Below are 16803 nucleotides of genomic sequence, written 5' to 3'. Positions count from 1 at the left end.
AATTTTATTCCTACTCATTTCTTTCCTATTCATTCCTATTGTTCGTACGATGGTTACTAGTCACACTAACATGTGTTTTTAACTGAGGTAATGAAAACAAGTCTGTACTAAATATAACTTCCCTGAAATACATTTTTTATTATTTAACCAAACCATTAAACATGCACAGAATAACAGAATTTGCAAGCATATGTGATTCTCAAAACATACATTATATAAACAAAAATATTAGCTCTATGAGCTTAGCGCCCTGTTACAGCTGTGAGACTCACATCATTGATAGAGACCTTTTGACTACTCTGGTCAGAAGATTCAGCCTCAGAAGCTCCTCTTCTTCCTATAATCGCAGGCTGCTTCGGCTTTTTGAGGTTCGTGTTTTCGGTGGTTAGCATCCAAATAACGGTTGAAACATTTGGTCTATCGTTTGCAACTTCTTGCACACATAATAGACCGATCTGTACACATTTCGTTATCTCTTTCGCGAAAGACTCATCAAAGACGTTTGTATCTGCTAGAGAAGCAGCCTCACCCTCATTCCAAAGCTTCCACGCCTGTAAAAAGACCATATTACAGGTAAGATTCAAAGCTAGTAAAGTTACTAAACCGTGGTTATTAGTACACACTTACATAAGCCAAAAGGTTTAGATTATTCTCTTCCTTGTGAGAGTTTTTTCTCCCACTTATGATCTCTAAAAGTATAACCCCCAAGCTGAAAACGTCTGATTTTTCTGAAAATAAACCTTCCATTGCATATTCCGGTGACATATAGCCACTGCGGTAACAAATGGTTATGATGGTTTTCAAAATATGTGTTCTTGTATATTGGGAATGGGATACTTACTAAGTTCCTACAACCCTTCTTGTGTTAACTTCATCTTCATTAGCTCGAAAAACTCTTGCAAGCCCAAAATCAGATATTTTGGGATTCAGGTTGTCATCTAACAAAATGTTGCTAGCTTTTAGATCTCTGTGTATGATCTTTAGTCTTGAATCTCTGTGAAGATACAAAAGACCTCTGCATATTCCTTCCATTATGTTCAACCGTGTCTTCCAGTCAAGAATCTTTTGCTTCAATGGGTCTGAAAAAAAGCTAACAAACCCCATTAGCCTTGTATTCAATCAACTCAAGTAAATACAGAGTTTAAAGACAGAGGAGGTAACTTTACCAAATAGATATGCATCCAAGCTTTTCTTTGACATATATTCGTAGACTAACAACCTCTCTTCACCTTCAATGCAACACCCCAGTAACTTCACCAGATTCCGATGTTGCAACTTCGAAATGACAACCACTTCGTTCATAAGCTCCTCAAGTCCTTGTCCTGATGCCCTTGAGAGCCTCTTCACTGCTATTTCTTGCCCTTCCGGCAATTTTCCCTGAAGATAAAAACATCACCAATCAGTCAGTCTGAGATTATACACACATCTCTTTTTTTCAAAACGGATTCTTGTTTGATGTATTCACCTTGTAAACAGGACCAAACCCTCCTTGTCCGAGCTTGTTTCTGAGAGAGAAGCTATCAGTTGCTGTGGCTAACACTTGAAACTCAAAGAGAGGAAGCTCCTTGAGCTTCACTTGGTTAGAAGCAGACTCATTACCACTAGTAAGTTCTTCCATTCTCTTAAACATTATCTCCGCACTTCTATCTTTCTTTGGTTCTGCTATTAAGTAAACAAAATTATGGTTAAAAAAACAATATTTTTTTTGGTCAACATCATCAATGAGCTATAGAAAAACTCTAACCTGGACGTTTTCTGAATCTCCTGCATGCTAAAAGAACACAAACAGCAGCAACGAACGCAGCACCTAGCACGGATGCTGTGATCACAATTGCTAGGCTGCTATGTGTTTCTACAAAGATTTGGTGAGCAAACATAAGTCAACAAAGTAAAACTGAGTGAGAGACTAGTAGTAAAGAGATATTTTTACTCACTGAGTTCAGAATGAGCAAGCCTAATATTAAGATCAATGCCACTTCCAACAAACGATTGCATATCAACCAAGCTACCGCTCCAAAGCATGCATCCGATCCCTTTATCATAAGCATAAGCCGTGCAATTACAGTTATCTGTACATTGCTGTGGACAAGCCTGCTCGTTAGCTAGAGACTGTATTGCATTGATCGGCACTTTCATCCTCTCCAGTTTCATAAACCCATCTCCTTTTCCTACACCACGACCACCACCGTTACTTGCATTGCACTTCAACATAGCTCTTCTCACACACCCATTACTCCAGTTCCTCGCACTCCACTCCGTGGCATTACTCGGCACAAACCCTTTAACGCATTTACATTGTGGATCCTCCCTTGAATTGCAGATCCCGTACGGGCCACACTTACCATATGCATCACAATCTGTCTTTGGAAACCGTACACCGATCCTCCAGTCTCTCATGGGAGCTCTCCAGTCTCTCTGGTAGATAGCTCCATCAGGATCCAAGTTGAAATGATACATGAAGGAACCATTAGCATACGACATCGAAACCGTTCCCTGGTTATCATTGTTGAGATTAAACCCATCGAGAAACAGAAGAGAGTCCACGTCGGGCAAACCGACGAAAACCTGACCGTTCCAGGGACCGCTGCGCCAGATAGGGACGTCGTTCTTCCAGATGAGAAGTTCGGGGAACGTGTAAGGAGCAAGACCAGCTGTGTAGTCCCCCGTGGAAGGATCTGTGTAGCTTTTCCAAGAAGTGAGTTTGAGATTCTCTCCGGTTCTGTTGTTGGTGCCGAGGGTCATTTTGGGTAAGAAGGAGTTGTAAGGATGCTTGAAACTCTCCCAGAGAGTCTCCCCGTTGTTTCTGCTGTCTTGTAACGCAAGGTTCCCGGTGTCCATGAGCAGGACCCATGTAGTAGTTGGAGCTACTGGTACTGTGACGTTCGTTGACCATAGAGTGCGGTTTCGACCGTCGGTGACCACGAGGTTTCTGTCTTCGGAGGAGATGGAGACGACGCCGGAAGTGTCGTTGATGGGAGAGTCTTTGTTGGCGACCCAAACCACGGTTTGGATTGGCATCTTGTCGTACCATATCCCAACGTAACGTAATTTAGCAGTTGAGTTTACGGGAGTGAAGAAACCGAACCTGAACACGCCGCTTTTGCAGAGGAGTGTGTCTGAGTTTGAGTCTTTGATCGGAGTTGTGAACGTGATTCTGTCTTCGCCGAAACATAGCCTAAAGGAGAAGCAAAAGACTGTTGCAAGTAGAAGAACAAAATGACGGCGTGTGTTCAGTAGAACCACCATAACTAGTTGTTGAAACAGAATAGTTCCAGTTTTTGATATTTTGTTTGTTCTCTTTAGAAGATTTTCCTGAAAGAGAGGTATAAATTAAATATAAGTAATCGTCAGACAAAGAAGAGAGATGATGTAGTTTGTCTTGGGAAGAAGATTTGTTCTGTGGTGTAGGAACGTGTTTGGTGGCTACATTGAATTTCACAGTTAGCAAAGACAGTGGAATCAACCACCAGTATTGACTTTTCTTCTGATGGTAGTGTGGGAATAAGAAAAGAAAGCTAGAAAGAGGACTACTTTCGTTTTAGTGCCAATCTTGCTGGGGACCATTGTGTTTTTAACTTTTTTAGCAGACATTTCACCACTTGAGTCATTATATTCAAATACAACACGCTTTTCAACCCTTTTATTTTTACTATCTTTCGAGGAAAATGTGAAATTTCTACGTAGATAAGGAAGAGGAGTAGTCAATGGACCGTCAAATGAGGTGTCTTATTGTAAGAAAATTAAGAGACTTCATACGTATAACTGTATAAGGTCATTCTAGAGTGTTATACTCATGGCAGTCTGTCATACGATACTGTTTCATCAAATGAGTCCCGAGTCCTACGAAGAAGGTAATTGACTTGACTTCAACAGCTTACAAAGTTTGTATGTTAATGAGAGGTGACTGATAGGTCAATCAAAGCTCCTAATATGAAAAGGACTTGTATGTTATTGATCAACTTGAACATGCTAACTAGTATACTGCCAACTATGTTTAAGAATTGTATTTCACACAGGGCCAATCTTTGGTGTGGGTTTTTTCAGACATATAACTTGCTAAGACACTATTTTTTATCCTCTTATAACTTCAATCAGTGTTAAATAGAACCAAGAATGTACTTGGAAAGACTAGCATTAAAGAATCACAGAGACCAATGAGACTGAAGCATGAAACCTACCGTTCTTCCGTTACTGTTTGTGAGATAAACAAGACCAGGACTTAAGCTAAACCGATTGCCTATGTTGAATTTGAGATAAGATTCCACTTGAAACAGATCATGATTTCTTGAACCATCCAAGACTCCCCCAACGCTCATTCCCCAGCCCACTTCATCCTCTGGTTTGTCTGTAATGGACACTGACCATTTAACTTGCTTCTCTCTTGACTTTTGAATCTCAATCCATCCCCCAATCCTCGTACACTCGTCCATCAGAGAGCTGTCTACCTTCAAAGCAATGGAGCTAGACGACACATGATCCACGCTTCTTCTCATCTCCAGAGTCGTTGCTGATGATTCAGACTCCATATCAATATCAATACGGCGCCTTAGGAAACTCACTGGAACTGTAACAGCTCCAGCAGGGTAATGGAGGCTGTTAGGCGGTGATAAAATCTGGTGACAGCCCAGTAGAGATAGTTTCACACCACTCAGAATGTGGCAGGTTACTTGCCCAAAAGTTCTGAGACAGCGACTCCTCGCAGTTAAACCCTGTTCAACTTCAAGGTTTGTGATGGACTGGGCCAGTGAAGCTGCCATGTTTGACTTTCTGACTGTTAATCCTATGGCACTACCATTATGTTGGTTCAAAAGAGGTGGTCCAAGTTCAGAAACTTCTGTAAAATTCATCCCCTGCAACACCAATGTAGTAGCTTCATTAATAACATAAATGCATGACGAAGAATCTGCAACAACTAGTGGGATACCTCGTAAGAAGACACAAGAGCATCAGCATCAATGTCTCTGAAAAGCGCGCCAACGGGAATAGCAACTGCAGAGAACCAATCATTAACCTCTGCCTTGTAAAAGACTTTGGCTAAAGACAGCTGTTTCCCTGAAACACCATCACTGTGCTCTCCTTTGAATCCAGCAACGAGCTCAGCCACAAGCTTATCCGTCTCCCTAAGGCTCGTTTTGAACACGAACCTTGAAAGCAATCCAGGTCTCACTCCTTGTCTCTCGAGTCCAATGAAACTCTCCTCGTCAGTGTTTCCCATCAGCAGCATTCCCCCAAGGGCGTGAACTTCACCCTTCACGTGAGTGCTAGTCTCTTGAAAGGGACCTCCTTTGGAGAGTTTATAAGAGGAAAGTATCCGCTCAACTTTCTCTTGTCTGTCTCTGAGCTTCATCAGATCAGAGAAGGCTTCTCTTTGCAACCGCTTCAAGATATCAATCTGATACATAGATAGTTCCCAAATTGTGAAAAACAAAAAAAGATAACGTTTTTGAGGATAAAGTTAAATACTTTCGTGTACCCATTTCAATCAAAGAGGTCGAAGAAGAAGGAGACGGGATGAAAGATACCGGATTCTGGCGGGAAGGGTTGTCGTGGAAGCCGAAGTGGCGGGAGACTAAGTCCTGGCTCGATTTCGCAAAGCTCTTCACTTTCTCCACCGCCGAAGCAATCGGATCCATTTTTTTTTTTATCTGAGAGACTGATGGGGAAAGGTTGATGATTCCAGCGAATTCTGGGTAATAATCGCGCGAGAGAGAGATGATAGATACAAACGATGGAAAGAGATGCAGTTGGAGTGTGAAAATGTGCGTGACGATCGATGTCTCGGTTTGATCCGGTTTGATTCGAATTTTGATAATTTTTCCGGTTTTAAAGCTCTGATCGATACTAAACCCCGAAATTCTTTAGATTCGGTCCGTTAAAGACTTGGTTCAGTTTGGTTTTCGTCTGATGGTCTATGTATCCTAACTCTGGTTTATCAATTTTAGTGTAATAAATAATTCTAGATTTAAAAAGTATACATGTATTTGAAATGTGACATTTAGTGATTCAGATAGTATTAGTGAAAACCTAATTCTCACCAGTAGCCATTAGATGGTCGAAATCGATATACTATTTGGGGTTTTACTAATTTATGAGATATTTGAGTATCTCATTCTCTTTTGCCGTCTAATTAACAAGTATATTATCACTTATTTAATTAGATTATCATATTATTATTATTTTTAAACAAGTTGAGAATAGGTTTTTGACCAAATAAACAAAGATGAGAATAGGTAAAAAGGAAAGACAAAATAAAAGCATGCTAGCTTTACGACGAGCTTCCATTATGGAAATGTAATCAATGTTTATATAAATATATCAAGTTGCCATTGATAGTATTAGCTTTAGTAGGGTTCCATTATCATATACACAACAAAGAACAAAACTAAACGCGTAAGGAATCAATTTTAGAATTTAATTACTTTCTATAGGCTCCTTTTCATTTTATAGTTTTAACTTTTAACTTACAAGCAAGCCAATGAAAAAAATTTACGAACCAAAATTGGAAAAGGTATGAAGGGAAATGAAAAGAAAGCATGATTTGACGAAGAAGGCCAATATGATAAATGAGAAAAATGCAGAGCCCAAAAAGCACAAAAGAAGACGGTGAATTATTGAGAAGTCTGTCTGCGCATGTGGAACAATAGTGGAATGTTGAAAGCACCTTTTCTGTAAAAAACAATCGATTTAAGCCTTTAATTTATAGTCTCTCATTGCGGGTCTTATCATCTTCATTCCTTCCTTATACTATTATTGTGCAATATATCTGTGGGTTTGTAACTTGCGTAGCCTATTAATTAGAAAACTGTGAGCTTAAAACATAAAGAAGAACACAAAACTCTTTGTGTGTTCTCATCTCTCTCACTGTGTTTTTATAATTAAGCTCTAATGGCGAATCAGGTAAAAGAGAGGACTTTAGAGCAGACCTCTACGTGGGCAGTCGCTGTGGTTTGCTTCGTCTTACTACTCATTTCCATTGTCCTTGAACATTCCATTCACAAAATTGGAGCTGTAAGTCCCTTCGATTCTTCCTCATCTTCTTTCATGATTCCATTATATGTCAAGACTCCCCTGTTTAGCGCTCTTGCACTGTTTCTTCTTTTGTTTAGATTTCTTTTTCTTTGTTTTCTCGACATGCTTTTTTGAGCTTTGTTGTTAAGATCACCTTCTTACTCATTTTATGCTTTGCATATCTCTCTATGTACCCTGTTTGGTGTTCATGTTCTGTTTCCTACTGTGTTTCTGCTTTAGTTATCACTCTGTTCCTGCCCTGCTTTATTCCTCTTCTCTTATGACTAAATCTGCTCTTTGTTTAACTTAAACTGGCAGTGGTTTAAACAGAAGCACAAGAAGGCTCTCTATGAAGCTCTTGAAAAGATCAAAGCAGGTACAATTAATAGCACCTTTTTTTTTTGTCACAATACAATTAACAGCACTAAAATATATATTTTGCTACTTAATTTCTTCTATTAACAAGCTTTTTATTTTAACAAAAAATATGTTTTTTTTTTTTTTTTGGTATTTCAGAGCTTATGCTCATGGGGTTCATATCACTACTCTTAACAATCGGACAAACACCGATCTCAAACATCTGCATCTCCCAAAGCGTTGCGTCATCAATGCACCCTTGCAGCGCCGCTGATGAAGCTAAAAAATACGGCAAAAAGGTTCCCGCTAAACAAGAAGACGATGGTGAAGATAAATCCGGTCATAGAAGACTTCTCCTTGAGGTAGCTGAGTCTTACATCCATAGACGAAGTTTAGCCACCAAAGGTTATGACAAATGCGCTGAGAAGGTAACTAAGAATCTCCCATATCTATATATATATATATAAACCACTCTCACTCCCCTTGCTAATCATCCTCTAATTTATTATTGTGATTGGCGGATTATCTCAGGGGAAAGTGGCTTTTGTATCTGCTTATGGTATCCACCAGCTTCATATATTCATTTTCATCCTCGCGGTGGTTCATGTAATCTACTGCATTGTTACTTATGCTCTCGGAAAGACCAAGGTAACTTTTTTCTTGTGAATCAAGAAAGAACTTGTATGCAACAAGATTTGATTATGGTTTTCTTGAGTATTGTAGACTAGAAGGTGGAAGCACTGGGAGAATGAGACCAAGACAATAGAATTTCACTATTCCAACGGTATATATATGTATATTATTAAATCAGATTTTAAAACCTAAACAGAAATTTTTTATGGTGAATGCATTCTTGTTATGCAGATCCTGAGAGGTTCAGGTTTGCGAGAGACACATCTTTCGGGAGAAGACATCTCAATTTCTGGAGCAAGACAAGAGTGACGCTATGGACTGTGTGTTTTTTCAGACAGTTCTTTGGATCTGTCACCAAAGTTGATTACATGGCTTTGCGGCACGGTTTCATCATGGTAGGGAACTTATATCGTTTGATCTTTTGTTTTGTTTTATCTACTGTTTAGTATAACAAGTGATCTAACCTACTCTTTTTTCAGGCGCATTTGGCTCCAGGGAGTGAAAGGACATTCGATTTCCGCAAGTATATTCAGAAAACAGTAGAAGAAGACTTCAAAACTGTAGTCGAAATCAGGTTTGGAGCAACTTAATGACTGCTTTTATATAATCTGAGAACAATCCAACTTGGAAGATTTGTCTGCTGACATCTTTGCTCACATTGTGCAGTCCGGTTATCTGGTTTGTCGCCGTGCTATTCCTCTTGACCAACACAAACGGTAAGTAAGGCAGCCTTACTAAGGCTCATTGCTTACCACGCAAACACACCATATCCATGCATAAATACATGCCCAAAAACTAATATTGGTTTTCATTTGAAACAGGATTACATTCTTTCCTCTGGTTACCATTCATTCCACTAGCCGTAAGTACAAAAAAAAGGAAAAAAAGAACTAAACATTTGCTCATTTTTTGTCCTTTTGGTTTTAAGAGAATGAATGTAAATCTTGCAGGTGATTCTAATAGTTGGAACAAAGCTTCAAGTCATTATAACCAAACTGTGTCTAAGAATCCAAGAGAAAGGTGATGTGGTGAGAGGTGCCCCTGTGGTTCAGCCTGGTGATGATCTCTTCTGGTTTGGCCGCCCTCGGTTCATCCTTTTCCTTATCCACTTGGTTCTTTTCACGGTACGGTTCAATATCCTTAACCGCTCCGTTTATACTCTTCTCCCAACGGCATGATATAACAAACTTGCCTTCACTTTTGCAGAATGCATTTCAGCTTGCCTTCTTTGCCTGGAGTACGGTAAGCAAGCGATCCAGTTTTCACATTATTCACACAAACATCCGCTATTATTGAGCCATACTAATTGTTATGTCAATGAACTTTTGGTATGTGCAGTATGAATTCACTCTCAGGAATTGTTTCTATGAAAACGATGCAGATGTGATCATCAGAATTGTAGTTGGGTAAGCTAACATTAACTTGACTGTTGTATACGCGGGAGAAAAACGTCTTTTAACTGACAATGTCACAACCTTGCAGAGTTGTTGTACAGATACTTTGCAGCTATGTGACTCTTCCACTCTATGCTCTTGTCACTCAGGTAGTACACAACAAATTTGCAGTGCAATGTTTTGATATGATCTTAGTTTTTTTCTTACCGTGTGTTTGAAATGTTTGTAGATGGGTTCTACCATGAGGCCAACGGTGTTCAACGAAAGAGTAGCCACAGCGATAAAGACATGGCATCATACAGCAAAGAAGCACACAAAACACGGAAAACACACCGAATCAAACACACCTTACACTAGCCGTCCAACTACACCAACTCATGGCTCATCTACAATGCATACTCTTAATAACCGAAGCGTTGAGACTTTCCCGAGTTCTCCTTCTCCTAGATACTCTGATCATCATGACCACCACCAGTTTTGGGATCCTGAGTCTCAACAACAAGAAGCTGGACCTTCCACACATCATTCTCTTGCGCACGAAAGCTCGGAAAAGACACCTGTTCTTGCGTCCGTGGAACTTCCTCCTATACGGACTACCAAAAGGTCAAGAGATTTTTCCTTTAAGAGGTAGATGATTGTTGAAATTTACATATGTTATACATTATTACATGTATGAGACCTGCACCATCTATTTAGATAGATGATTACATTCACTGGCCAAGCTTAAAGAGTTTATGGAGTTATAGAGTAAATTTAACAACAAATAAAGCAAGAACACGCTGAAGTATATAAAAAAAAAGCATCATATGCATAATTTCGCCACCATGTGGTGTACTGAATTATATAAACATAAATATATCTAGATGAATACACTTTGTTTTCTCATTTAAAACAAACTAAACATGTTTAGTTACTTGGTTGCTGCTGCTCTTGCCCATCTCAAGTCCATTCCCATACTCACCATCCTCCACAAACCTTGACCAATACCAATGTGACCTCCACACTTGTCCCATTTCCTCTATCGGAATCCCTTTCGTCTCCGGCAAGAATATGTAGACGAAAATCGACATCACTATCACGAAGAAGGCGAATACAAGGAACAGCCCAAACTTCAAATGGCAAAGCATTGTCAAGAAGATCTGAGCGATTATGAACGTGAAGATCATGTTCACGGACACCGTGATACTCTGTGCGGCCGACCTTATCTCCAAGGGGAAGATCTCACTAGGTACTAACCACCCTAGAGGACCCCATGACCATGCGAAACCCGCCACATAGATGCATATAAACGTTACAACCACTATAGCATACCACTTTGGTAACTCACCAGGGGTCCCGTCTACCCCGAACTTGGCCCCAATGCATGCAGCAACCACAGCCTACAATCACAAGAAGAAGAAAACAAACGACATAAATTCATTAGTGATATGGATAAATACTAATTCAAATAGATTTCGAAAACCATATATACGTAATATATAAACGTTTGTAACTAATGAAAATGGATATCTACGTCAGCATATATTCATATATCAATGTTCATACCAAATGAAATATCAATCTCTATGCGCACGTAACGTCAAGGATAAGTTAATATATCATGATATCAAACTTTAGAATAGACGGATCTACGCCAGTATAACTTTTCTTTATATGATAAGTGGAATGTGTTTCCTTACCTGGCATATAAGCATTTGTGTACCGCCTTCAAGAAAGAGAAACCTACGTCCCCACTTGTCAACACCGTAGATCGACACAAGCGTGGCAGCGACGTTGACCGATCCAGTGACCACGGCGGACATGAGAGAAGCGTCGGTCGTGAAACCAATGGTGTTGAACAAAACAGGAGCGTAAAACATAATCACATTGATCCCAGTGAGCTGCTGAAAGAATGGAATCATAATGGCCATGGTGAGATGCGGCCGGTATTTACGGCGGAGGAGGTTCGTCCACGGGTGCTCTATCGACTGAGACTCTTTACTAGCTGCGACTAAATCGTCGAACTCTTGGCTAACGTCATCGACGCCACGGATACGTCTGAGCTTGGTTTTGGCCTTCTCGTGCTTGCCTCGCTCGATCATTGAGTTGGGAGTGTCAGGAAGGACTAGGGAGCCGAGTGTGATGATCAGGGCAGGGACCACAGCACCGCCGAGACTGAGACGCCATCCCCAGCCTCCTTTGATCTTGGCAAAGAAGTAGTTGAGCACTTCGGCTACGAGGATTCCGATTGTGATTGAAAGCTGGAAGCCGATGTTTAGCGCTCCTCTGTATTTGTATGGAGCCATTTCAGATAGGTAAAGTGGCACAGACTGTTAATAGAGACATGAAAACATGGTTTTTTTTTTTTTTTTTTGCTAAAAATGAAAACATGGTTAGTCACGTCATTTAAACAATGATTATTTACGTGATTAGTGCTTTCCAAGTTGAAGGGCATGGAATTAAAATACAGGGTTTAAAGAGGGTCAATTACGTCATTAAGTTTAACAAGAAGTAGATACTGTCCGAATATGACCTTTTCTAGCTAAAGATACGTATCAAAAAGTTAAATACGAGTTAACAGAACAGACCATGTGCAGTTTTGGATATTCAGCCGAAAACAAATCAATTAGAAAATTAAATAATTGCTATTATCATATAGTATCATGTGGAAAATAATTATCGTCGTTGTAAAAACTGATAGTAAAAGCAAGAAAAAATTAATAATGTCAACTTGACCTAACTAGTTGATGATTATGTTCAATGAAAGTAGTTGGTCCATAACTTTTTTCAAAAACCAAGGTACATTTATAGAGAGATAATATAAGTTTAAATTTATTAAATTTTATGAAACAACACGAATTTAATTTGACTTTTTCTTACCCGTGATGTAAGTGTGAAAATGAGAAAATATTATCGTTTTTTCAGTGACGGACCTGATTAGCGAAACCGATACCAAAACCGAGCAAGATACGACCAACGATGAGCATCCAAACGTGCTTAGCAAAACCATTGATGAGAGCTCCGGCGCAAAAGAGTATGCCACCAAAAAGCATAGAGAGCCTCCGCCCGAACTTCCTCGTCACGGTGGAAGCCACCAGCGACGAAATTAGCGCCGCTAAATATAGGGACGAAGTGAACAGCGTAAGCGTGGGACTATCGTATTGACAGTACTGGTTTGTAGTCGCGTCTTCTTGCTGTTTACGGTAAACCGACGGGAAGAAACGCCGGAGGAAAGATGGCATCGACGTCACTCCACCTGTGGGGTTTTAAATAAATTTACAAAATTTCAAACAAAAAAAAAATTGATCAGAACGTGTTTTCATGAAACTACAGAAACATGTATATTATTTTGAATTTTTTTTAAAAAAAAGTCTATGTTACTGTTGATGATTGTGTATTTTTGAGTTATGTGTGTGTTAAATGAATGAAGAGGAATACATGGTGTGGAAATGTAAAAGCTGAGAAATAGTGAGAGAAGTTACCAGAGATTCCGATATCGTATCCGAAGATGAGACCACCCATGGCAGCAACGACACAAGTGAAGAGAACAAAGGGAGTGAGTTTGCCGGGATAAGTCTTTTGGCCATCTCCGACTACGAATCCACCGCCAGCCATTGTCTAAAGAGATCTCTACAGTAATTATTTTTCTTTTCTGACCTCTTTTTGCTAAGATGTTTTTCTTTCTTTCTTTGCAAACAAAAGTGGAGTGGACGTGTTGATGGAGAGATCAGAGATTACTTCTTAGAGTTATATATAGACAGTGGGGAAGAGAGAGGGGAAAGTAGTTGAGCTGTCTCTCCGTATTTTATTAGCTGTGAATTCATAATAATTTTGATTTTTTTTCTCATAAATAATGTTTTGCTAATTATCCACATCATATGATAATTCAATAATGTGTCGCTGTTTCATAACTTTGAGAAACTTGGTGACCGCTATGTGAACATATGCATTTGATAATATTAGTTAGTAGCTTGGTAGTCATATTTATGATAAGATATTTTCTTATACTACTAATGGCTTAGCGAATAGTGAATAGTGAATAGTGAAATAGGATAGTGATAATGTTTCAGAATTAGTTTCAGTAAATTTGATATTTTATAAAGGGAGAAGGAGCTATCTGAAGAAATTTAATACAGCCAAAAATCTGACAAATCAATATGGTAAAAAGAAAAGTGGGTTGGCCACATCCAAATTTTGCAATGCGCATGTGTGAATAACATTGTCGACCATGTACGCATGACCGTCTGTCAAAGTGTAAATCAAATGCAGTTTTGATTTTTAAGACCCACTTGATGGTTCGACGGGTCTAATTCACTTTATGGTCAATGTTTTTTACATCCCTGTGGCCTGTGGGTAAGACGTGGATAAACATAAATATATTTAGATTGCGAGTAAAAGATTACAGTGAAACCATTCTGGTTTTATTTAGAAAACCCTGTCACAAAAAAAAAACATTTATATAACTATGACCCAGTACAAGCATTATACTGAACCATCCATATCCTAGTTTTGTGTAACAAGTCCACCATAGTACTCTGAGCTATTGTTATCTACAGTACTTTGTACCCATATTTTGACTAATATCAGTTCATAGTGCTAAGGGCATGGTTATTGGTGGGACTAATTTCTAAGTCCTTAGATTGGTTTAATATTATTTTGATGTTAAGAGAAAAAGTTAAGGACAATGCTAAAAGTTAGGATTATTGGTAGGATTTTTAGATATCTCTTAGTTATTAAAGTATACATTTTTAATAAGTAATGACATTTTAAAGATAAATTTAAAATAAAACATTTAACATTAAAATATAAAACATGAGAAAATTACAAACTTGAAAAAAAACAAGGAAAAAAATTACAAACATTAAAAAATAAAGCAAATTAACATTTTATTGAATTCATAGAAACTTAAACATTCTAGATATTCGGGAAATGTCCAAAATTAGCCCATATATTTTCAATCAAATCTTCTTTTAATTGTTGATGGCCTTGTGTATTCCGAACTTCTGCTCAGTCTCGTAGTCATTTAAGAAGTTCAGAGAATCTACCTTTTCGGCTAACTGAAGTGTGTGTCTATCCCTGGCTCTCATCTCCTCCATTACAGTCTCATCCCACCATTTCCAAACATGGCACTCTCCATCATCAACGTTAGAACATGTGTAGTATCTTCTACCTGGATCGGTTCTACTCTGCGATGTAGCTAGCTGGGGTTGACTACCACAGTAGCATGTCTGTGGAAAACCGAATTCAACCTCAAGCTGCGGAGGGTACAAAATCTCCTCACCGTTCACGTAACTTAGCTCTGCCTGGTCTTGACGAATCAGCGCTTCAATTTCGCTGTCACTTTCCGCCTCATCCCCACCAAACTCCTCAGATTGGGAAGGTTGGGTGTAGCTGTAGTCAAGACCCATGTTTGATGAAACCTGTAAAAAATAACAAGGGTAATATTAGAGAGTTAATTAATAAAGAAGGACATTCATTTTAATTAACCAACGACCAAGTTCAACAACCACGAAGCACATACATTCATAGATTAACCAACATAAAGATAGAAGTACATTAAAAACATAGAGGATCTTGTTCTTGCGACATTAAAAACATAGAGGAGCTCGTAACCAAAGCAGTACATTAAAACATAGAAAGCTAGGCATAAATTAAAGACACTTAAGGAGGTGGTTTATGCGACACTAGAAAGCTATATATACTCGGCTAGTAGCTTGTTTTTGGCAACTTCTTCAGCGTCACTGAGTGGTTCTTTTTTGGCAAGTAAAGTGTCTACTATGGCAAGCTTGGAGAGTTTTTCTTTCCTCGCGAGATCCTCCTGCCTCATTTCCCAAACGCTTGTATAATCAGCAACCGACTTCCCCTGACCATTACTCCTTTTAGCTTTTGCAGCCTTGACACCTTCAGGCCGGATCTCATGGTCAGTAACACTGGTGGAAGACAGTTGGGAACCTGTTTCACCGCTTTTCCTCTTTGAACTTCCACAAGCTTTAGTGGTGTTGAGGCTAAGCCATTTATGTTCATGCCTCAACACACACCAAGCATGCTCAAGTGTAAATTTTGATTCCTGATCAGAGTAGAAGATGTCATGGGCCACCTTCAGAACATCGTTATCATTCTGACCACTACTAATTTTCCTCTCTGCAGCCGCATATGCACCACAAAACTTGTTAGTTTGATCATTGATCTTGTGCCACCTCTGCTTATAATGGAGATGTTCGCTACTTTGACGACCATCTCTTCTAAGTAGAGCCGCTAAGAAATAATCTCTTACTCATTGCCAGAAGGTCCCAGACTTTTGGTTATTGCCGACTATAGCATCCTTAGATGTGTTTAACCAGGCACTGATTAGAAGCTCGTCATCCGCTGGGGTCCATTTGTGTCTCTTCCCACGCTCCACAGGTATGTCTGTAGGTAGAGTTGGAGCCTCACATTGTTGAGAACTTAATTGAGGGATTTCTGAAGATCCAGAATGAAAACTCTCGTAAGGAGAGTTTTCATGGAGAACACTTTCCTGTTGACTGTGAAGAAGGCCCGTATAACCAGAGGACTGGCTATACGGGTTCATAGCAGTAAGAAGAGAGAAGGGACCCAAGAAGAGAAGAGAAAGAAGATGATGGTGAAAAAATTATCTCCTAGAAGCTCGGTTTAATAGGTGAAATTGTAATTAACACAACCATAATGACCTAACTACCAAAGTTCATCTCAATTAATACACATTACACAACCAACTTTGCAAGTGCATTAAGTAACCGTTAATGATGACATTTACATAATAGACTTGGTCTCAATCAAACTAGCCTTTCATTTCAAACATGGCAAACTAGCAATATAGGTATACAAACTAGCATAGTTCATTAGCCTTTCATTTCAAACATGGCAAACTAGCAATAAAGGTATACAAACTAGCATAGTTCATTACAGAAACAAGAGTCCAAGTCTAGACGATTTGGTTGCAAACAAACTAGAGATTTATTTCAAGAATACAAACTAGATTTCTATCATGTCATTATACGAACAAGATTACTTTGAGAGCTGAAGAGAAAGTCAATTACCTTCAACTTTGGACAAAATGATTGTTCTTCTTAGAGTTGTTTCTTTTCCCGATAATTGCAGACGAACCACACCTAACAAAACACTCAGAATCAAACGAAAAAAAAATTCAGTTTCATCAAATTAGTATTGATTTCCGAAACACATGTTGAATACTTTCATCAAATAAGCACACTCTCTCACACTCTCACAGACTAGAAAGCCGATTATAGATTTTTGAAATCCCTAATTCTACAACGCGATGCGAATCCTAATACATGCAAAGACTCAATACGGAGGAGGAACACCTACCCTCTTCAACTTCGAATCGATGAATACGCTGTTGAGTCGAGAGAGAACCGTTGTTGAGTCGAGAGAGAACCGTCGAGAGTCGAGAGAG

The 16803-nt window shown here is 39.1% G+C and overlaps 5 protein-coding genes across 6 annotated transcripts; 1 reads left to right on the top strand and 4 right to left on the bottom strand.

Moving 5' to 3' along the window:
- Positions 1-118: 118 nt before the first annotated feature.
- LOC106400964 (G-type lectin S-receptor-like serine/threonine-protein kinase At1g11330) lies at positions 119-3485 on the bottom strand. Of its 2 annotated transcripts, none has more exons than XM_013841373.3 (7): positions 1935-3485; positions 1745-1852; positions 1466-1659; positions 1167-1377; positions 842-1079; positions 628-772; positions 119-551 (listed from the first exon to the last, which is right to left on the bottom strand). In XM_013841373.3, the coding sequence occupies exons 1-7, from the start codon at positions 3244-3246 to the stop codon at positions 243-245; spliced, it is 2517 nt and encodes an 838-aa protein (XP_013696827.2). In that variant the 5' UTR covers positions 3247-3485; the 3' UTR covers positions 119-242. The 2 variants fall into 2 exon arrangements, with proteins under 2 accessions (XP_013696827.2, XP_013696826.2); XM_013841372.3 differs by having other exon boundaries at positions 1466-1662; positions 1935-3475.
- Positions 3486-4053: 568 nt separating this feature from the next.
- Positions 4054-5871, bottom strand: LOC111206421. The gene is made up of 3 exons (XM_022703180.2): positions 5523-5871; positions 4925-5392; positions 4054-4850 (listed from the first exon to the last, which is right to left on the bottom strand). Exons 1-3 carry the CDS (start codon positions 5631-5633, stop codon positions 4143-4145), a joined length of 1287 nt encoding a protein of 428 aa, XP_022558901.2. The 5' UTR covers positions 5634-5871; the 3' UTR covers positions 4054-4142.
- Positions 5872-6726: 855 nt separating this feature from the next.
- On the top strand, positions 6727-10105 carry LOC106400780 (MLO-like protein 2). The gene is made up of 14 exons (XM_048757986.1): positions 6727-7008; positions 7327-7384; positions 7525-7793; positions 7897-8013; positions 8089-8149; positions 8230-8393; positions 8478-8572; positions 8665-8714; positions 8820-8860; positions 8949-9122; positions 9205-9240; positions 9337-9404; positions 9481-9541; positions 9622-10105. The coding sequence occupies exons 1-14, from the start codon at positions 6886-6888 to the stop codon at positions 10021-10023; spliced, it is 1719 nt and encodes a 572-aa protein (XP_048613943.1). The 5' UTR covers positions 6727-6885; the 3' UTR covers positions 10024-10105.
- Positions 10106-10156: 51 nt separating this feature from the next.
- On the bottom strand, positions 10157-13188 carry LOC106400782 (sugar transport protein 1-like). The gene is made up of 4 exons (XM_048757987.1): positions 12854-13188; positions 12305-12627; positions 11072-11701; positions 10157-10771 (listed from the first exon to the last, which is right to left on the bottom strand). Exons 1-4 carry the CDS (start codon positions 12984-12986, stop codon positions 10289-10291), a joined length of 1569 nt encoding a protein of 522 aa, XP_048613944.1. The 5' UTR covers positions 12987-13188; the 3' UTR covers positions 10157-10288.
- Positions 13189-15063: 1875 nt separating this feature from the next.
- Positions 15064-15939, bottom strand: LOC106398359 (glutathione S-transferase T2-like). The gene is made up of 2 exons (XM_013838927.2): positions 15681-15939; positions 15064-15512 (listed from the first exon to the last, which is right to left on the bottom strand). Exons 1-2 carry the CDS (start codon positions 15937-15939, stop codon positions 15064-15066), a joined length of 708 nt encoding a protein of 235 aa, XP_013694381.2.
- Positions 15940-16803: the final 864 nt, after the last annotated feature.

This window comes from Brassica napus, chromosome C5 (genome assembly GCF_020379485.1).
Source record: "Brassica napus cultivar Da-Ae chromosome C5, Da-Ae, whole genome shotgun sequence".
Lineage (NCBI taxonomy): Eukaryota > Viridiplantae > Streptophyta > Magnoliopsida > Brassicales > Brassicaceae > Brassica > Brassica napus.
Note: the sequence above shows the minus strand (reverse complement) of the source record. Positions and strands in the feature narration are given on the sequence as shown.